General features: G+C 34.5%; 1 protein-coding gene across 1 annotated transcript in view; it reads right to left on the bottom strand.

The window, feature by feature from the left end:
* The window catches only part of DOCK9 (dedicator of cytokinesis 9), a 356,201-nt gene that overhangs the window by 134,796 nt on the left and 197,828 nt on the right, over positions 1–23,577 (bottom strand). Inside the window, exons 3-9 of the mRNA XM_044669345.1 lie at positions 22,778–22,867; positions 18,397–18,479; positions 14,472–14,541; positions 13,149–13,244; positions 12,044–12,178; positions 1,933–2,107; positions 1,049–1,116 (exon numbers count right to left, since the gene is read on the bottom strand). Coding sequence (XP_044525280.1) covers positions 1,049–1,116; positions 1,933–2,107; positions 12,044–12,178; positions 13,149–13,244; positions 14,472–14,541; positions 18,397–18,479; positions 22,778–22,867 — 717 coding nt within the window. The remainder of the gene's footprint in view (positions 1–1,048; positions 1,117–1,932; positions 2,108–12,043; positions 12,179–13,148; positions 13,245–14,471; positions 14,542–18,396; positions 18,480–22,777; positions 22,868–23,577) is intronic.

Raw genomic sequence — 23,577 nt, 5'->3', positions numbered from 1 at the left:
AAAGAAAGAAAGAAAGAAAGAAAGAAAGAAAGAAAGGAAGGAAGGAAGGAAGGAAGGAAGAAAGAAAGATTCACCCTTAAAATACAAAGATAGAAACCAAGAGTAAGGAAACTCAAACATCTCCTGACCTCAACTTCATGGAAACAGGAACTAACAATGGCACTACTAAGATTAGCTTTAATAGGTAGGTGCTAAAAAAGACACTGTGGTTACTTCCAAACCCTAAAGAATTTTAGGTACCTAAATTCATATTATAGGAGGATATTTGGTATTTGACAAAAGTGGTTGTTTTAAAATGAAAGTCAAAGTTCAATGCCAGCACACTGTTTGTATCTAAAGAGAGAATGCTTCAGTTACACTCTAACAGGTATGTGGCAGCACCAAAATAAATGCTTTCTGGATCCAAACTTAATTCCTTTCCCCTCCTCCCCCCCCAAAAATTGAAAAGTTAAAAACAGAGAAAGATTATGCAAGACAAGCAAGACAAAAGTAATTTTCCTTCTTTATTAAAAAGTTTAAAAGTGTCAGCAAACTCTTCTATCTTGAGCAAATATTAGGCAGTGTTGCAGTGACCCATGGGAATAAGGCATTATCAATGACCCTAAATCTCAAACTTAGACCTTTATTCATTTTGCTGGAATGAAGAGATTATCTCCAGTGGAGATTAGGTCTATTCATGAAGGACAGCACAGACCTGAGAAATGCACTTGTGTATATATAATCACGTAGGAAAAAAAAATCATCAGTGTCTTGGTGGTTGTGCTAGCATCTGCAAAATAGTATTTCAATGACTGGAGGGAAAAACAAACAACCACCACCATGGAATATCTGTTTAGTGTCAGTGGAAAATTGAAGTCTGACTCAAGAAAAAAATTTTTTTTAATCTAGCAACATTACAGTTCATATTACTTTTAAAGAAAGAAATACAAGTCATCAAAAATTAACAGATATTAAAGCAGATGTAATTCTGGTTTCCAACAAATACAAGCAATCAGAGGAACATTTGAATTTCATCCCACCAACACTAGAAGCTTTAAAGAATGATTACCTTGGCGAGTTCAGGCAGATAACTCTCTAAACCAGAGGAAGAGCTCTCCAATTTGCTTTGTTCGTCATCTACAATTAAAAACAGATCATTTGGTCACTGGTAATTAAAAATGCTTTATTTTACACAGGGATATGAAGGCAATTTCTCTTTCCCTACACACAGTTAGATTTAGACATAATATTAATTGGGAGTAAAGAAGCTTGGGTTTTACCCATCAATTTATTCTGATCCAGTCATTCAAGTAAACTATGAAGAAATTATTTGCCTGATGTTAAAATGCCTGAGAGATAATACCACCTTATTTTTTAAAAAATGCTCCAGAAGCAACTTATCACTTCTTTTGTTTGTTTTGTTTTCAGGAGTTTTGTGCAATCTCTGGTTATATTAATGAAATGAAAGACTAATATGTCTACTATTCAACCCTTAAAGAACCAGTCAGGGAGCAGTTAGGTAGTTTCGTGGATAGAGAACCAAGCCTCAAGATAGTTCAAATATGGCCTCAGATTTAACCCCAACTGCCTAGCTCTTCTGCCTTGGAACCAATACATAGTATTGATTCTAAGATGGAAGATAAGGGTTTAAAAAACAAATAAAAAGAATCAGTCAGCCAATAAGCAACTGTGAGGTACTTTTCTAAGTTCCAGGTATACAAAGAAAGGTAAAAACAGGGTCCCTGACCTCAAAGAGCTCACATTCTAACTGGGGAGCCAGATGTGTATAGAGAAGATGGAAAGTAGTCTTACAGGGAAAGTACTAAGGTATGGGGAGGAGGGAGAAGAAGGAAGGGATCACTCTGCTAAGAGCCTGGTATACAAAAAGACAATCTTGCCCTCGAGCAGCTTCTGATCTAATGATTGTCATACTCCCTATTACATACTACTCACCTTCATGTGCTTCTCCATTACGTTTCTCCTGCATTGCTGCTTCAAAATTGAGCTGCAGGATTTTGTTGAGCGTCGTAATCCACTCTTCCATTTCCAACTCGCTATCTGCTGCTAACAGATAACTACTCTTATCCTGCATCTTGAGCTCAAACGCAAAGCGCCGGACTTTGTTGTTCTAAAGTGAAAAATAGAATGGACCACATTTTTGCCACTCTGAAATTAATTTTCTTTAACACTAAGAAAATCTATTGACCGGTCTATCTTTTTCAAGGTGTATAAACTGTACTTCAAATTTCTCAAAATTTATAATTAAAAGAGAAATGCCATAGTGTAATTGATAGAGAGCTGGCACTCAGAACCAAGGAAGTCCAGTCCCACCTCTGACCCAAATTGGCTGTTTGATCCTGGATAAATCATCTCACATCCCAGGAATCTGGGCAACTCTTTTGGTTGCCTAGAAGGTTATATATTGGTTAAAGAGAATTTCCTCCATCACAAGATGTCTGTATCAATGAAATCATAGGATCAATCCACATCTCTATATCCAAAAAGGAATTCATGTGCCATTTCTAAAATCAAATATTACATCTTGCACACTTAACCTGTCAGGTCCTGATAAACATGCACCTACAAATAAAATGCCAGGAACATTTACTAACCCATGTCCTATGATTCCTCTGCCTCTCTTACTTATGCCTATTGTAAAAATAGTAAACAATGAATTGATTATTGATTATAAACTGATTAGATACTCTGCTTGTTGAGCTTAGTTATTTAATTGGAGTGATGATCATAAGTGAACTTCTCTTCAGGGCCAAGCACAAGGACACTAAGGAGACTCTTACTATTACTATATAAAACTATTTATTGAGAATATAAGGATAAAAACGAATTTCTAACTCCCAGGAATTCTAACTCCTCCCAAATAAAACTCCCTGGTTCCTCAAGGAACCGCTTCTCCTGTTTCCACAGGCTACACTGATCCTTCCTGATCTGACTAACCCAAATTTTCACTATTCCATAATACAACTAATACTATTATCCTTATATGAAGTATATAATTCTCAACTTTTTCTCCAAGTAATAAAAATAACAAAGGCTAGTCGGCTGAGTCTCAACAAGAAACAAGTTAGGACTCTGAGCCTTAGCAGACTCAAAGTCCAAACCAAAGACCAGGTCTTTCTTTGGCCTTCTCAGATATAAAAACCATTTATGAAACAGGAATAGATAGTCACTAGTGTTTCCCAAGTTGGAAAAGGAAATCACTTAGCTCCTTTAGGTTTTTTCCTTCCTTTCCTTCTACCTCAAACAGTGAAGAGAGAGAAAAGATGTCACCTGCTTCCAGCACTCCAAGACAGTGAGAGTAATTGCCACACTCACATACTGTCAGAAAATCTGTTAAACCTCCCCCATACACTGTCAATATTTTAAATTGACACTCTGTCTCAGATCTGTTTCAAACTCCAATTCTTCCTCAAGCCAGCTTCTCTACTTCTTATCTCTAAACTAGTATAACAAGACTTAATTTCTAATATCATCCTTATACTATTAAGCTGGGGGACTTGGTGAATATGGCACTGGGCTTGTAGTCAAAAGACTCATTTTCCTGAGTTCAAATCTGACTTCAGACACCTATGATGTGGGACCTCTGGCAAGTCACTTAACCCTGTTTGTCTCAGTTTCCTCATCTGCAAAATGAGCTGGAGAAGGAAATGGCAAATCCCTCCAGGATCTTTGTCAAGAAAACCCCAGACAGGGTCCCAAAGAGTGGCACATGACTGAAAATGACTCAAAACATTCACATCTAGACTCTATACCTGGCTGAGAGTATTAAAACATTAATATGTTTACACAAAGGCATAAAGAGTAAAAATTCATGATAGAGTGAATTAAAAGGACAGTGAAAGAAAATGTGGTATGAGGGCAGAATGTTGTTGTTGGAGGCACAAATTCCTGCCTCTGATATATACTATGGACAAGTTATTTAACCTCTTGGTATTACAGGCAATGTTCTAAGACAATAAGTTATGAATGAGTGGTTGATGAGCTGCAGTGAAGGGTGCTCCCCACACTGATTATAGGTCAGTATAGTATCATACAAGAAATTATAGGTCCAGATTATCCCTACCCCATAAAAAGTGGGGGTTGATATAGGAATTCTACTGATGATCAAAAGCTAAGGAGGTCAGCAGATCAGCAATTCCACACTCAAAAAGAGGCAGGAAGTCAGAGATGTAGGAGGTATTTTATTGTTATTCTTAGGGGGTTTTCCCCCCTTCTCTACTATTCTGTAGGGAGTGTGGGAATGTCCTATGGAATTGGAAAGAGTGCTGGCAAAAATGCAATGAAATATTTATTCTAACAGTTCTTAAGATCTCAAGCAAACATACAGAAAGTGAAAAAAAAATCATCTAAGGGACAGCATACATAAGTTTAAATGGAAAATGTTGGGACTTGTTTTTGTCTTTTTTTTACTTTAATGTCTAAGATATAGTTAAGACTCAAGTCTCATTCATCTGTTTGTTAAATATGTAAAATAAGATCTTATTGCCTAATCATTTCATTAATGTGTCATTCTTCCCAGAAGAAGAATACTTCTCTTACCTGATTAAGAATACCCAGGGGCCTTCAAATCTTTTCGGTCTACTATAGGTTGGAGATTTTTTTGCCAGTGGGGTAAATTCACTTATTTGTCTTCTCCCCCAAGAATGCATCCATACATAATCAGATGGAGGTGGATCAAAGCATACAGACTATCTTTCACATCAGTGTATTTATGGTTTTATTTTTGGTTTTGGTCTATGTATGAGTTTGCTCTTTCAACAATGACCAACATGGAAGTGTGTTTTGCATGATAATAAAAATTATAAATTTTAAATTAAAAATAAATTCTTTAAATATAAAAAAGAATGCATCCATAATGAATAAATAGGAATTTGTGTCCAAAGAACATTGTCTGAAGAGCAGGCTATCTTGCTCTCAAAGTTATAATATAAAGACATAATAACAAGTAGCTGCATTTTCTCATCAGCATTTTGAATTTTAAATACTACTTCCCAAATCCAAAGAATCTAAAGTATTAATGCAAACAAAAATATGTTATAAGAAATAATACTTATTATATACTGATATGAAAATATTTAATAAAAATATTTTATTAAAAGCTATATTTGAGACTAGGTATAGTGGAAGAGGAGGGAAAATACTTCCCAGCTGTAACTATTATTATTAGTTGTAAATGCCCTGAAAGTTGGAGATGTGACTTGTTTCTTCTTTATATCTATGATACCTAACACAGGCATCAATTCTTTGCCACCATATTTGACAACCTTATACAAAGGACTAAATGTAAGTAAAGTTCTTCTTCAAAATCCCAGAATGACTTCCCCATCACAATGAGGCACTTTGGTAGTAAGAATGATGAGGGTCCTTTTGTACAATCAAGCCTGAAGAGTGACAGCATACCCAGGAGCTGGTCTACTTTTATTCCTCTTTCTAAAACTTAACAGCATACTTCATTCTTTCTCTCTAGATAGGAACTTTACTAAGAAGTTTGAGACTTCTTTCACATTTTAAAACTTGTCTTTACTCCTAATTTCCTCCTTTCCTCTAATCACTGAAAATGATGTGTTCCTCTCCTTGTCAAAGTTAACCCCCAATTATGGCATAGTTGTGTATTATTTCATCTTCTCTTATTTCCTTGGTGATCTTGTTCTACTGATATTCCTTCAATTTTCTTTATCTTGCTCTAAGTCTCTCTCATCCTTAAAAAGCCTTCATAAGGCCATCCTTCAAGTTATCATCTTTTATCAAGAATCTCTTTCTCATGAACCTACTTGTACAAAATTTATCGCTGCTCTTTTTGTGGTGGCAAAGACTTTTCTCAGCAAAACTCCCAGAAGAAAGCTGTGAGACTACAATCTCCTCTCCCTCCCATTCACATCTCATCCCATTACCACCTGACGCCTGCTTTCATTGTTCAAGTGAATCTGCTCTACAAAATTACCTAATTATATCTCCTGACTTCCAAATCTGAGAGCTACGTCTTAGAACATATCCTTTGTGATCTCTCTTACAGCACTGGAAACTTTTGACCACATTCTCCTCCTGAATACTCTTTTCTCTGAATTTTCATAGCACTGCTGACTTTATCCTTCTTAACATTTATGCAATTTTTGACATATTTACCCATCCTCTACCTCATGACATATTTTTTTCCACTTCTATAGCACTCTTCTATCCTGGCTTTACTTCTAGCTATCTGGTAAATACCTGAGTAAGGTATAGTAGATAGATCATTCTGCTTGTGAACCTAATAATAATAATATATTGATTAATTATATAATATAGATTTATAAAAATGAATATAATTAATTAATAATAATGATAGCTAACATTTGTATAGAATTTACTATATGCCAGGCACTTTACAATTATCCTCTTATTTGATCCTCAAAATAACCCTACAAGGTAAGTACTATAATTTACCCATTTTGTAGAGGAGGAAATTGAGGCAAACAGTCTAATTGACTGACCCCAGGGTCACACAACTAGTAAGTACCTGAGTCTAATTTTGAACTTGGGTCTTTCTGACTCCTAACTCAGGCTGGGCTCAATCCATTGAGCCACCTAGCTGGGAGACCTCAGTTCAGATCCTATCTCACAAACTTACTAATGTAATCCTGAACAAAATATTTGGCTTCTTTCAGCATCACTTTGCTCATCTGTAAAATGAGGGACTTGTACCCAGGGGTCTCTGAGGTCTTCCCCCATATACACTCTGAATCTAGGATGCTGTGTCTACTTCATCTTTGCCTTTCGACCCATTAAATATGTGTCCCCCAAGAATCTATCTTCAACCCTCTTCATTTTACATAGTCTTTGCCTAAATGATCTCACCTACTCCCATGACTTCAATTATCACCTGTAATCAGATGACTGGAAAAACTATGAATCTGGGTCAATTCCTCCCCTTAGTTCAATCCTACCTCTCCAACTAGTCACTTTCTCAGGATGTCCTATCAGCATCTCAAAGGCATCAACGTTTCCAATGTCAAATTCATCATTTATCTTTGCTATTTTGGTAGAGGAAAAATATACACTTCTCTTCACAACTTTCCTAGTTTGATGATACTGTCACTATCTTCCATAATTAGCTGAAATCAGAACTTTAGAACCACCTTTTCTTCTCCTCAGCACCTCAAAACCAATGACTTGCCAAGTTTTAGTAATTCAATCTCTATGTTGTCTTCCTTCATTCCCTCCTCTACATTATCATTGTCACTCCCTTAGTTCAGGTCATCAATAGCTGTCACTTTTACTATTATAACTCTGCCATCTGACACTGAAATCTTGTTATAAACTCATTGAATTAAATTCAACTATTATTTTAAAAACCCTTGCTTATGTGTATATTTTTTGCATATTTTTTTGGAAAAATAAATACTTTTCTATGAATGCTTAGGTACAGAAACATCCAAAATGTAAATTAACATCAATGGCACATAATACTAGCTAAAGTAAGATCAATTATTGGTTTCTCGTCTTAGCAATGAGTTATGGTAGTATCAACTTCCTGGCCAAACAGTCCAAAGGCAAGTATTAGCATAAATGCATTTCTAATATTTCTCTTGATGTTAAGGTTTTAGACAAATATTTCTTTTAAAAAATAAGCGAAATAAAACAAAAATAAATAAATAAATAGATAGATAGATAGATAAATAAATAAATAAACAAACAAATAAGTAAATAAATAAATGAATGAATGAATGAATGAATGAATGAATGAATAAATGAGTGGCCCAAGAAGCCAGACTGTGGGCTAGTTCACTATAGCTGATATTTATAATAGAAAAACATAATATACTTTTTATTTCATCTTCAAATTAATAATTCACTTACATATCATTTTTTATTATTTTTATGGAGTCTAATCAGAAAAATGTTATGACTTCCTTAAACTGTGAGAAAGTCTTGGGAATGGTAAACAGAAATGAGAATAGTAGACACATGTACATGTTTAACTCTCTCATCTGATACTGAAATCATTGAAGGTGCTTTAAGTCTATTTTCTAAAAAAAAAAAAAGATTCTTCATGGAATTTCAGGGGAGTACTTCTAAACCTATTTTTTGGACATGGCCAATCTGGAAATTTGCCTATTTGTTACAAGGGAATTTGTTTTATTTTGTTTTGTTTTTCCCCTCCATGGAGGATAGGGAGTGGTAAAAGGGAAAGAAAATTGATTTTTATTAGGGTGTTTTTTTTAAAGCTTTTTGTCAAGAAGGATATACTCCTTTCTCTTTTTAAGAATTTTTAGACACTTCATCTATATAACAATATGGAACAGATGAATTGTTCCTCAAAAAAACAGGCAAGCACATCTAAAGAATAACAATAAATAAATAAAGATAAATAAATTAAAGCATAACAATAAATGTTATTTAATTCTTTGCAAAGAGGCATAAAGGGAATTTCTCTCTCACCTGTAGGATTAACTTCACTTGGACCAATTTGATAAATGCACAGGAAATCTGATAGAAAACAATGCTTTACAAAGGACAGTTTTTGAACTAATTATGAAAGCCTGAGAAAATCAGTCTCAATTTTCTCAACCATAAATGGCAAGATAGAATTAAAGATGATAACTAATAATTCCCTTCCCCCTCAGAAATTCTGTGATTTTAAAACAGGGGACTTAATTCCGGAGTCCAAAGATAGATTTCTAGGGTATTATGTACTTGGATGGAGAAAAAAATTACATCTTTGTTTCCACTAATCTCTAACTAAAAATTAGCATTTTCTTCAATTATTTAAATACATAGTATGAGGGGGGGGGCCACAGGGTTTCACCAGATCAAAGGAATCCACAACACAAAAAAGGTTAAGAACCCCTGTTCCAAAAGAACCATACTCTGTCTTATCATGTGGGGTAGAAAAATGGAAATGCTAAGCAAAATCTTACTACCACTTAGATTCTATTGATTATCCCCTAGGAATTTTAAGAAGCCAATTAGTGTTACACAAGACACTGAATAAGTGTATAAGAAAAGCACAAATTATTTTAATAATTTTTCAAAACCAGATGCAATATATTAAAAGCAAATAAACATATGCCCCCAACACTCTACCATGCCCTTACCCCAAAGGAGTATGAAGGAAGGGTCTTCCCTCAAAGATGGCTACTTATACTTGAAATCACACACTAAAGATCTTCATAATTCCACGGCTGAACAGAATATCTACATATTGTGCTGTACTCATAGCAAGGGTTCTCACATAACATCATAAATCAGCCAGATTGTTGTTGTTTTTCTGGCTGTTACTACTTATGGCTGTAAAAGCTTTCTTGCCAAATACCACACACAATAACATGTGTTTTGCTTCAAACATTTTTTTTTAACATTAGCATTATAAAGGTCAACTCAAAGTAGCCAGAAAGGTTTCCAGAATTGAGCACGATTGAAACGCCTTCTAAACGAATCCCACACAAGATGCTGGGCTTAGCTATACACCCCAGACAACTACCATTAACGTTCTCTACTGATGCTGTCAATAATTCCAAATTTCTTTATTGCATTATTTATTTATTTATTTATTTGTTTGTTTAGCTAGTTGCATTTTTCCTAGGGTGTTGTGGTCATTGGGAGATGCTTATACTATTCAGTTCATATAAAAAAATAATCTTATTATCCATGTCATGATGTGTTACATAGTAGATCTGGTAACCCAACTATACATTAGAGTAGAGAAAATGAAGATGGCCATATACAGGGCAGGTGATAGTAGCTTTGTTGAACAGCTCCATACAATGGCATGATATGAAGAGCACTTAACTAGAAGTCAGGAGACCTAAGATCAAATCTTGACTCTGCAATCAAATAAATTTCAGTGCCTAAATGTCTCCATCAGAATAATGAAAGGAATGGGATGAATTATCTCCAAAAATCACCTCTGGCTATACTAACTACATAATATACTATATATAATAACTATAACAGTAGCACACATAGATAGGCAGGAAGTAGCTCTACTTGTATTTCTCACGTGAAGAAATAGGGCAGGCTATTACCTAAGGACATGATCTGACAGCATATCTGTCTACTCTGGTCTTTAGGAGAAGCTTTTTGAGAATGATGAATCCATGTTTTCCTGTTGAGCCTGATAAAGAAATTGGGCAAATACATGCCAAACCACTAGAAACTTTATCTGCTTTCAAAAACAACCCTAAAACTCCTTCCAAAACACCCAAAGAGTATATAAATAAACCTTCCCTCTTAATAACATATTGGAATATATGAGCATATATATGTTATATATATGTAATACATATTAAGTATATATACATACCCACTTATATATTCCATATATATTCACATACATATCTGTCTATCCATCTACCTATCTTTCTCTCTATATTTCCGCCTATCTTTTCATTTATCTCTCTATTTCTATATCTATCTCTCTTTCTATCATCTACCTATCTCTCAATCTATCTATCTCTCTTTCTGTCTATCATCTATCTCTCAATATATCTCTTTATCTATCTTTCTTTTATCATCTTTATCCTCTATCTCTCGATCTAGCTTTCTATCTGTCTCTCAAATCTATCTTTTTTATCTGTCTATCTCTCAATCTCTCTATCTCTTGATCTGTCTCTCTCTTTCTATCTGTCTTTCTGTCTATCTATTATCTCTTTTTCTATCTATCCCTCTTTCTATTTATCTATCTATCCATCCATCTATCTCTTGATCTGTCTCTCTCTTTATATCTGTCTTTCTGTCTATTATCTCTTTTTCTATCTATCCCTCTTTCTATTTATCTATCTATCCATCCATCCATCTATCTATCTCTTGATCTCTCTTTCTATTTATCCATCGTCTATCTTTCTATCAATCTTTCTATCCATCTACCTATCTATCCATCTATTTATCCATCTTTCTATTCATCTATCAATCTATCTCTAACTCTCTTTCTATCTATCCATCTATCCTATCTCACTGTCTTTCTACCTATACATCTATCTCTCTCTTTCTATCCATCTATATCTATCTATCTATCTATCTATCTATCTATCTATCTATCTATCTATTTATCTATTTATCTATCTATCTAAGCAATGCTTAAAGCCCTGTTTCTGTTACTATCTCTGATACATCAAGTTTCTTCACATCTCTGGGCTTAGCTCCCCAACTATAAAACTGGGGGGTGGACTATACAATCTATCTTTCCAAATCTTAAAATGAATTGCTATGCCAAGTTCAGATATAAGCAGCTAGATGGCACAGTAAACAGAGTACTATACTTGGAGTCAGGAAAACCTGAATTCAAATACTGTCTTAGATACTTTCTTGGGAGGGGGATGTATGACCCTGAATAAGTTACTTACCTTCTGTTTGCCTCAGTTTCCCTAAATGTAAAATGAGAATAATAATAGATCCTACCTTATAGACTTAATAATAGCTTCTACATTATATGAATTTTGTGAGAATCCAATAAGATAATGTTTGTGAAGGATTAGGCATTGTGCCAGGAACATAGTCAGCACTTAATAAATGCTTGTTCCTTTTTCCTTTCCCCCCTATTTCAACTAAAGTAATCCCCTAGAAGTAACCTTTCTAGACTTTAACTTTGATGAAGAAAAGGTAGGAACTGCTCTCCTTCAGGATACAGTAGCATATGGCCAACACAGAGAGTGAAGTTATGCTCATGTAAAGCAGTGCTGTATCCTTGCTGAATATCCTTTACATATTGTGGCTAAATAAACTTTTTTTTTTCTCTTAGCTATTTAGAAAAACAAAAACCTCCCACATTACTGACTTTGTTTCTCTCCTAAAGGCCTTACCATATTTCAGCCTTGAATTATAGCTATTTGTGTATTTGTCTTATCTCCCCTACTAGATTTTAAGCTTATTGAAGACAAGGTTCATATCATAGACATCTTTGTATATCCTAGTAAAATTTGAAAGTAGCAGTTGTTCAATGATTGATTAAATGAATGTCTGCATACAACATTTCCAATACGATTATGTTCACTTTAAAACTGCCTCACTACATTTACAGTTTCATGATTATAACAACAAAACCTTACAATGCAATTGTTTCCATATTTACCTGAACTACACCCATACAAGAATCCAGAAATATTGATCCTTTTGGCTCTTTGGAGATTTTTTCATCTTTGTAGAAATTCAAATTATACGATCCATCACCAAGTTGAATTAAATGGAAAAATCGTCTTTTAAATGACTATGGGAAAAAAATAAACAATTTTTATTGCCATCATTTCAAGATTAAAGTTTTCACTGTTACTACAGATAAATAAAACTATAAAAATATACAATTATTATTTTACAGGACTCTAAAACTGACTGCACTGAGATCAACATTCCCAGATTTTGGAATGAGCTAGAATACAATTGCAGTATCTTACTCATGCAGAGATAGACAGGGAGTTGTCTTAGATAACTCCCTTACTCACCTCAATTTCCAAGAATTACCTCCCTCATCTAGAGATTAGAAATATGATGTAACATTACTATCAAGCAGCAATGATAGAAATTCCATTTTATGTAAGGAATGAAAGATATTAAAATATAGACGGGGGGTTGTGTTTTTTTTTTTAAACCACTACAATGGCATTCTTAATAATACTTCTGATTGTTTTTTTTTCTAGCATGAGGGCAACTACAATCAACATTTCTATTCTTTTCTATACATTACTTTCCTCCTCCATTTTCCCACTGTTCTTCTGTCTCCCCTTCCATACTAATCTAATTATTAATCTTCGCTCTTATTCAGTCTTCCAGTTCTCTGTATTATTATTTGATTCATATCTTCTCTTTTTAACTATTTTCTTTGCACATTTGCTTCATTCATATATATATATTTTTTAGGGTTGTACTCAGTTAATGATGATTATTTCAGTAATGGGAGAAGTTGAATTTAGCTCAAACAATTTACATTCTGTAAGTGATACAGCATAGGAAGTAATGATTTGCTTCATTTCAGAGAAGGAAGCTTCAGCTTTCTCAGACTTCACCTTTAAGCTGCTCCAGGTATTCAAGGCATACAAATAATTGGAGTGAACCAGGAAAAAGTAAGTGTGACAATGACAGAATCAACGCTATCTGTTTTATATATAAAACCCAGTGCAGCCATTCATTTCTATCAATGCCACCAAAGGATGAAATGATTTCAGGATGACGCACTGCCTTACCCTCATGGTCACACTTATGGCACTGTTCATATTGCCTTTGTATAGCCATCCATGCCTGGTTATGCCACCTTTCTGAGATCCTAGAGATGCAGCATCCTAGGAGAAAAGAAAACATTGATAGTTCTTTGTTCCCCACTGTATTTCTAGAAAATTGGGTCAACTGGCACACTGCTCAGATTTTTCAAATCTCCTTTGTATTACTTTGGAGGAATAAGCATCATTATGTTCAAGAACAGATTTATAACACAATTCTCAGCAATAAGTCGTTTTTCCATCAAAACACTCATTTGCAAATTAGAAGGAGAATCTAAATTTTCAAAATCACCATTAACATCCAAAAATAAGCATAACATACATACGCAGAGTATGGTTTCTTAAAACCAAGTTTTTAATGAACTACATGAAAGTATATGGCATGCTTGACCATTCAAGTTGTGAGATCACGCCCAGTTTCATGAAAAATGTTTTCAGATTACACTCCCACATGGTAAAAGAGGACCACATCAAATTCTTGGAAGCCTTCCCAGAGGCTTAGTTCAGGGAAAGGTAAAGAAAGGGAGTGGAAACAAGAAAAATGAGAAAGTAGTTGTAAGTTCAGTTGGAATAAAGAAAGATTAAAAGAGGGTAAAAGACGGGATTTTTTTTTTAAGTATCTAAACTCCAAATGGGACATTCAATGTCCCAAATGAATAGATCAAAATGGCAAATAAGATAACAGCTTTAGATTTTTAAAAATTAGGTTAAACTTACTCTTCTTAATGCCTTAATATTTGCATGCTTTACCTTTAATATAGTTTCTTCCATTTCTAAGGGTAGCAGAAGGTTGGGGTTTTTTTTTTAAAGGAGTGGCTCCATGAACTGAAGACTTAGTTTAGTTCAATCAAGGAAGAAGGGTTCATCAGAATTTAATTTCTGACATTTTTCTTCATAGTGGTAAATAATCACAATTCAAATTTAGAAAGGACAGACACTGATATATTTTTGTAATGTATCAAATCTGATTTGTGTTCTCATCTTGACAGGAATAATTCATATTGAATTTAAACCTTAGGAATCAGTCAGCTGATTCCTTTGGAATTTGAGGGGGCCAACTAGATAAACAAGATGAGGTTTAAAAAAAGTCACTTTATTCATTTCATTAATTAAGCAAGTGCCACTATTTTCCCCTTTCAAAGAGACATGAAAAATAACATTTTATGGAGAGAGAGTTGATTTTCTGAACTTTCTAACAAAATTAAAATAATAAAAAGGCTGATTCCATTTGACAAATATTTTTCCTAATGACTAAGAAAAAAGAGAAACAATAACATGCAGTCAACCTACCTCATCTTTGTCAGCCTCTTCATCCACTTCATAAACGTGGACAGGAAGCTTATCCAATTTTGCCACTTTGCTTTTAAAAAAAGAAAAACAAGTTTCAACATTAATTATAAATATCAATAAATGTATTACCTATGTTATCTAGCCAATAAAGATTATTAATATTGTCACATCCTTCAACTATTACTTTGGCTCTAGAGAAACAGAATTTATAAAGACTATTTACTACATTTTTGGAGAGGGGGATCAATCCATACTAGGATTTCAATCACTCAGGTAACCATTTATTTACTACATGCCAGGTATTGTACTGCTGAAACAAAGAAAAACCAAAACAGTCTTTGCTTTCAAGGAGATTATATTCTTTTTTTTTTTTTTAGACCCTTAACTTCGGTGTATTGTCTCATAAGTGGAAGAGTGGTAAGGGTGGGCAATGGGGGTCAAGTGACTTGCCCAGGGTCACACAGCTGGGAAGTGGCTGAGGCCGGGTTTGAACCTAGGACCTCCTGTCTCTAGGCCTGACTCTCATTCCACTGAGCTACCCAGCTGCCCCAAGGAGATTATATTCTAATGTGAAAGACAGTCTGTATTTAAATTGGCACATAGGAGAACAGAATAGTTTTAAGGTAACCTTAAAGGGAAAAGCTCTGGCAACTGTAGGGACTGGGGAAGTCTTCTTGTAGAGTGGAGTCTCTAAGGAGGCCAGGAATATCAACAAGTACAGGTGAGAAAGGACAGCAATGCATGCATGGAAGACAGCCAGTGCAGAGGTTTACTGGTAGACTCAGAGAGAATAAGGAATGATAAAATTTGCTGATCATGGGTCGCAAAGAAAGAGCATCTCTAGGTCAGAGATTTAGAGGTAGAAGAGATTATCTATTCTAATACAACCTTATTAGACAGATATGGAAATTGAGAGCCCCATAGCAGTGACATAAAAATCAATAAATGCAGAGTTAGAATTTGAACAAATAAATGCAGAGTTAGAATTTGAATTCAGTTCCTAATATTCCACACCCAGCATGTTTTCTTTTCTTTTTACTCACAACATAACACCAATGTATTATGATGACTCATATTAATGGAAGATGCGGGCAATATAGACAACCCATTGGACTCTATAAATAATCCATAAATGCAATATTTCCAGGGAATTCGGTTAAATAATGCTCTAGTCCCAGTTTTACTATTAACTCATTACATGACCTTGGGGAAGTCACTTAATCCATCAGTAAAATAAGGATTTTAAAAAAGATAATTATTAAATGTTTCTTCCTATTATAATGTTCAATAAATTATGATTCTGAGCAGAAAAATCTATTGCTTACTCTAAGAATGGTAATGAACAATAACTAGGAAAAAATAGGTCATAAGAAAAAACAAAGGTGAAAGAGTTGACCAGAGTAATTTTAACTGTTCATTTAATGACCCTAAGATAAACATTTCTACACATAAACAGTTAAAGATAAAATTATACTTGGAATAAAGCCATTTTACACCATGATAGATAGATAGATAGATAGATAGATAGATAGGCAGAGAGACTGACAGACCGATGGATAGAAAGATAGATGAATGGATAGATGGATAGATAGATAGATAGATAGATAGATAGATAGATAGATAGATAGATAGATAGATAGATAGATAGATAGATAGATAGACTGACCGACAGACAGACAGATGGATAGATGAATGGATAGGTGGATAGATGGATAGTAGAGAGAGGGGGGGAAGAGAGAGAAAGAGAAGGATAAGATAGATGATATATAGGTAGGTAGATAGATAGATAGATAGATAGGAAAGAGAAAGAGGAGAATAAGATAGATGATAGATAGATAGACTGACCGACAGACAGACTGACAGACAGATGGATAGATGAATGGATAGATGGATGGATGGATAGTAGATAGATAGATAGATAGATAGATAGATAGATAGATAGATAGGAAAGAGAGAGAAAGAGGAGGATAAGATAGATGATAGATAGATAGAGAGAGACTGACAGACAGATGGATAGATGAATTGATAGATGGTTAGACAGATAGATAGATAAATAGATAGATAGATAGACTGACCAATAGACAGACTGACAGACAGATGGATAGATGAATTGATAGATGGATGGATGATAGATAGATAGATAGATAGATAGATAGATAGATAGATAGATAGAAGATGGATAGTAGATAGATAGATAACTAATTAACTAAGCACTTACTATATGCCAGGCCTTGTGCCAAGTGCTAAAGATATAAATATAAACAAGATTGTCTTCATCCTCAAGGAGTTTGCATTTTAATAGAAGAAGGCAACACATGAAGGGGAGCTGAGGGAGGGAGGGAAGGATATTGGCTATGACTGCCGATAAGGAAATGGAAACTTCTAGAAAGTGAGTGGAATGAGGTGAGCATTTATGGAGTCCTTCATAAAATGGGGGCTAGGGACTCATCAATCAGGAGGGCAGATCTGAGGTATTACTATCCAACTCTAAGGAAAAACATAACAATTCTCTAAGACAGAGGGTTATCAAGCTCAAATAAAAATGGCACTTGGGAATTTATAGGCCAAATTTTGCTGTTCAAATATGACTCCTCAGCTCTAAGAATTGGAAGGGCTGGTAAAGGTCATCTATTATAACCGAAACCTCTCTTACACATTACTTATTTAAAATAGAACTCACAGTAGAAAGGATCAAATGGGATTTTGAATCTAAGATATTCGATATTAATCTTCCCTGTTTTTATGAATGAAATATTAAATCCACCTTTTAATTATGACTAAGGCTAGAGTGAGAAAAAAAAATCCCCATGGCTCTGGGAGGGTGTGCACCAGCATACACTGAATCTTGGAAACAGCTAATTGCCATCTCCAGCGTCAGGATTGGGAGGTGACAGCTACCAATGGTTGAAGATCAATTCCAATTGCAATAGGAAAAGGTCAGAATAGCTAATGATACAAGTCACATAATCTCCAATCAGGATTTTATAGGAAAGAAGATCAATGAAAACTAACTACACAGGGAAAAAGAAAAGTCTCCAAGTGGAAGGTTTTGAAATTGTAGTACAGTTAGAGAGAAAACCATCTGGAAAAGATAATGCTTGGAGGGATTTTTTATGTTGAGGTTAGAAAAAAGGCAATCAGAAAGCTGGCTGGACATTATTAAGGAGTGGTTGAGCCACACAAATAGAAAAAATAAACAGTTTCATCCTCTGAGAATACTATAAAAGGTTACCTCAGCTCACAAATGAAACCAACACAAAATGAACCAGTTGAATAGGTGCTCAAACAAATTTGGGTTTCATTCATTGGAATCAGTTTACTTTTTTGAAAAGTTAGTATAAGATTCTGCTTTCAGTTTTTATAATGAACAAAATTTAAGCACTGCACCCCTTGTCAAGCTCCAAGGCAACACCTGCCATTGACCCACTGGAGTTACCAACAATTAACCTCATTGTATTTAACTCTGCTAAAAACTCAAAAGGGTTAAGATTTTTAAGATGGGCCACAAGGCACTCAGGAGAATATTTGAGCTTTGGCTGTCTTTTCAAATAAAGAAAATGAGATGAGACCCTTTTTCATAAAGCCCCAAATTGACACACCATTTTCCCCAAGATAAAATTAATTCTTGAACATATAGATCTCTGTCCTTAACTTTTCTGCCTAAGAAATCTCATCTATAATAATAAAATACAGTCACTGAGATGAGAATTACTACATTATATTTTAACCATTAAAGTATAATTCTCTACTACATTCTATCTTCATCTTTTTAGTCCCTGATAACAGAAGCAAAGATACCCCAAAACCAACTATATATTTTTAAATCACTGAAATATCCTTTTTACATGAAAATTGTCTCTCTAAATCACAAGGCATTCTCTCAGTTTGATTGATTCCATGGTAGAAAATCACATGATTTACTTACTTTGGAAGCTGCCGGAACTCTCCAGAGTAGTCTTCATATTTGTAGTTCACAACGTGCCAGTCAGAGTTGTAGGTTTTGATACACTATTTGGGTAGAAATAAACAGCAAAATATATCAGTTTAAAAAGAGTAGCCCAAGGCAGGCGATACTCATAGATAAAATATCTACCTGCTTTCATGGCATGACATCAGGGGTACCAGGTACTATATACCCCTCCTCACCTAAATCTTCTCCTATTACTATTAGAATTTCACAAGCTTAACTAGTCAGTCAATCAACAGGCATTTATTAAATACTTCCTGTGTACCAGAAGTGTCAGATCTGAGCAATATGTTTTGAGGCCATCATAGATGGACTGTGGAGAGCATGGAAGGAAACAATGTGTATGAAGTCTAGAAAGGTAGCAAAGGGCCACATTATAAAGAGCTTGAAATGCCCATCAGAGGGCTTTAGGCTTAGAAATATAGCCTACAGCCAGCCCTGCTGTAACCCCAATACAAACATAATTATTTCTTCCCATGTCACCCAGGTTCTTAAGCAGAGTAATAGAAAGCCCTCCATGACTATGTAAGTGAATAAGAACTTCAGATCATTTTAACTTTAAAATGTTAATTGATATTTAATGCCATTACTATGCTATCAGACGTGTATGAAAACTGTACTTTTATCCATCTTCTCAATGAAGTTTTCCTAAGAGACTTCATTCTTAGGTCTTAGGGTGTTTTCCCCCTTTTTTTTATTAGAATGGGATCCTTTTGAAGTAAGATTGTAAGATTCCATTTTATAGTAACCCTTATGATTTATTCATAAACATTTTTCTCAAACTTGTACATCATTCCATTGCCAAGGTTTCTATTAATGGCACTAACCTAAATACATTTTATTTGAACCACTTCAGCTAAGCAATTCACCCACAATCTCCATTAATATCCATCCAAAACCTGGGGTATTTTTAACATCCAAAAAAAATAGCATGACTGGCCCTTCATACAGAAATCATTTTTAATCTACATAGGATAAGTAGTATGATGGAGTGTTGGCATTTCATTTGAACAGAGTCGAAAAGCATACATGCATTTTCTGATCAGCTATTGGCTAATGGAAAACAGACTCCCCACAATGTATTCCCCTCCTGGATATCACTATGGATCTTGCGCTATTAAAATTATTCCTAGAGCTCAGTAAGATCAGGAATGAGCTTCTCAATTTGGCTCAAGTGCCAGGACTGGCCTTAGAGATCAAAACATTTTGCTAATTCCCCCAAGTCCATGGAAACAAAGCCAAATGGAAGCCAGGCTTAGCTTAAGGCGGCAGCTTAAGATGGTGCCTCGCATCAGTCCAAGTCAGGAAATGAACACATTAGAGTGAGGAAATTGTGGCACACAACATTAAGTCACTTGCCTGGTGTCACAATGCTAATGAGTGTCTGAAGTCACAGATCTTCCTGACTCCAGGGCCAGTCCTCAAACCACTGTGACAACTAATTACCTCATTAGCACATAGAAGCAAGAGAGGAATATATCCCTACATACAAGAATATTGTATAGTTTAAAATATCTTGAACCGCTAAAACTACATTACCCAAAATTCCTTTCTGTATTACCTAGAATGCTTTTCCCTTTGTCCACGTTTGCATTAAGTTCTGAGGCTCCGTCTCTCTCTTCCTCTTTTCTCTCACTACTAGGCTGAGTTAGCTAGCTTTCTTACTTTAGTATTATTAATAAACTTTATAAAATATAATACATTCGTTATTGTATATTAATTTTTAAACCCACATTATTTATATTGGCAAAAAGATAGAAACTGAGGGGATGCCCATCAATTGGAGAATGGCTAAATAAGCTGTGATATACTATTGTGATAGAATACCACAGTGCTACAAGAAATGACAAGCAGGATGCTTTCAGAAAAACTCAGGAAAGCTTATATGAATTGATGCAAAGTGAATCGAGCAGAATCAGGAGAAAATTGTACACAGTAACCACAATATCATAAGATGGCCAACTGTAAGAGACTCAATATTCTCAGCAATAAAATAATCCAAGACAATTCCAAAGAATGGATGTTGAAAAATACTAATCTGTCCCCAGAGAAAGAACATTTAAGAGTCTGAATGCAGAATGAAGCATATTTTTTAAACAATCATTCTTCAGTTTTTTGTTTCTGCATTTTCTTTTGCCATATGGCTAATATGAAAATGTTTTACATGACTGCATGTGGATAACCTATATGAAATTGCTTGCCTTCTCAAGAAAGGGGAAATGGAGAAAGAGAATTCCAAATTTTAAAAAATAAATGTTAAAAAATTTTGTTTGCATGTAATTGAGAAAAAAATTTAAAATTAAAATAAAGTTCTGATTCAATTCTGTACGAAGAGAATAAGGCATTCTAAAATTTTATGTGAAGTATATATTTACTCTCAATATAACATGAGTTAGCTGCCTCAAATCTTTTTTGAGATATATATGGGGCATAAATCCTAAGCAAATAAGATGTCTGTACTCATAATTTGCATACAAATGAAAATGCATTTAAGAAAAATATGTGAAAACATTGTATCTCTGTAGTGACTAAATTAAAAAGTACAATGATCCACAAAAAAATGAATTAACCACATCTGATGTAATTTTTTTAAATAGTCATTTCAATTTAGAATAAGACATCAAAAAGCAGTAAGTCAGTAGAGCAGTAAAAGTTTGACAACAATGATTTTGGTTTGTAGTTAAGCTTCCATGTCTCTGTTTGAGATTCATCAATATTTTGAAGTTATGTTTAATGTTCTTTGAAACTCTAAACAGCTATTATGTCATTCTCTTTGGGGCCATAAGGCAGACAGGAAGCATCCTTCACCCCACCCTTCGTGGCAGCATCACCAAAGCGTTAAATTATATTGGCTCCAAAAGCAGCAGAATAAACCCATCCATGCAGTAACTCTATTAGAATTAAGGTAGAAAATAAATGCTTTCTCGTAATTATTTCATGGTCTTGAACAATTTGAAAAGAAAATTAAGTCAATAACTGTTTTACTGATTTGCCATAAAATAAGCATTCATTCTTTTTTTTAAACCCTTACTGATACTGAGTATTGATTCCAAGATAGAAGAGCAGTAAGGACTAGGTAATTGGGGTTAAGTGACTTGCCCAAGATCACACAGTTAGAAGGTATCTGAGGACACATTTGAACCCAAGATGTTCCATCACCAGACCTGACTCTATGTTCTGAGCCACCTAGCTGCCCCTAACATTCATTCTTACATGGAAGATTCTCACAGAATTCAACTAGAGTCATTTCACTACTGTGTTATAGTACTTTGGATAGGGAGATAAATAAGCATTTATATGGCACCTACTTCATGCCAAGCACCATGCTCAATGTTTTACAAAATATTGTTTTCTTTAATCCTGACAGGACTTTGAAATTCTTTAAGAACAGGTAGTTGTTCTAATGAAATACTGACTTTAAACTTAAATTTTCTAAATCTTGAACTATCATCATATCAATATCAAACATGGTGATATCTGATGAACACCATTAGTTGGGTTCAATTCATAAAGAATAGCTTGCTAATATGAAGAATATTCTAATAATCCATCAATCAGGAATATGGGAATTAAGCGAGCCTTACTTTTATACCAATTTCTATTGAAGGGCTTGGAGAAAGACAATAAGTTGGGAAGCATTTTTCTGTTCAAAGAATTTGGGGGAAAATCAAATCTAACAAAATCTAAAACATAACTAAGTTTTGTTCCATTCTTAGTAAGATGCTATTGCAAATAGCAAGTCTATTCGTAATTCTCAGCAACAGAGATCATAAAAACATTACCAAGCAGGGACTGGACCAGAAATGACTCTTTCTCTCTATTACCTGCCACACTGCTTGCTGGCAGGCATACGATACATATGATAACTTTGAAAAAGAATGCCCTACTCCCTTAAAAAATACTAACTCATCCTCCTTTCAAGATATACTCTGGTAATTAAATGGATCTATGTGGTTACTCATTCTGGGTAAATGAGCAAATCATTTGCATATCTATATTAAATAATAATTGGATAAGAGCCGACCCACTCTATTAGTCCACAACTAATTCATCTTCCTAGTCACACTGGAGGAATCCTGTAGAATGCATGCTTTGGGGTCAGAAGTACTCACTGCTGACAAGTCCTTTTCCAAGCTTTCCACGCTTTGGAAACAAGCCATGAATGAGCTAGGTTGTGCTTATCTGCACATTCAACTTTTCCCCATAAAAATGCAGCTACTTCTGGGACGATTTTTGGAAAACAATTGCCTAAACCAAAGAGGGCAAAAATATCAAAAATTTCCCAAACAACATGGACAACACATGCAAATTCCTTAGAAAAGATATTAAAAAGTGTTACCTCTGTAACAAATAAGCTCTGAGCCTCCTTCTCTGCATTTGGAGGGACTGTTGAACACACGTATCGACCCTGTCGCCTCAATATTGCTGTCTGTGAACAGAAACACACAGAAAAGTCTTTGGTTAAATAGAAAGTCAAAAGGTGCTGTAGCAAAATGGAGCCAAGAGTAAAGGAATCAATGTATCCCCATCAGTATAGTCACTTAACATCAGATGTTGGATCAGTGTCAGAGGAAGAAATGGTCTCTTCTCTCATCCTAACCATATGCAGGTTTGATTTGTAGAAAACAAAACTTTGTGGTACTTTTTTTTTAAGTTCATAAAAGAACAAGTCCTTCAGGACCACCATCATTTCTGAAAACCATTTATGGATGAGAGATGAGAGATGACACAGTCTGTTGTAGACTGACTTGTTAGAACGTTATTTTAAAAAGCATTTTTATTTTATTTTATATATTTTATCATAGTATATTATTACATATTATATTATTTCTTTTATTTATTTATTATTATTATTATCAGAGGTTTATAACTTTTGTTGCTTCACAGGGGACCTCTTTCAGAACAGCATCTTTAAATTAATAAAATAAAATAGGTATTATTAAAAAGTAAACAAATCAGATTGAAATAGAGTTATCAGAATTTTTTTTTTTAACATTCAAAAGTTAGACTGAGAACTCCTAGTGTAGTTCCTTCATTACACTACTGGGGTATACTGGCCTTGAAAGGGGGAAAGGTCTTACATATTTTCCTAGCTCACTATAACTCATTAATTCATATCAATAGTCCGGTGAATACTCT

The sequence above is a fragment of the Gracilinanus agilis genome, chromosome 3 (genome assembly GCF_016433145.1).
Source record: "Gracilinanus agilis isolate LMUSP501 chromosome 3, AgileGrace, whole genome shotgun sequence".
Classification (NCBI taxonomy): domain Eukaryota; kingdom Metazoa; phylum Chordata; class Mammalia; order Didelphimorphia; family Didelphidae; genus Gracilinanus; species Gracilinanus agilis.
Note: the sequence above shows the minus strand (reverse complement) of the source record. Positions and strands in the feature narration are given on the sequence as shown.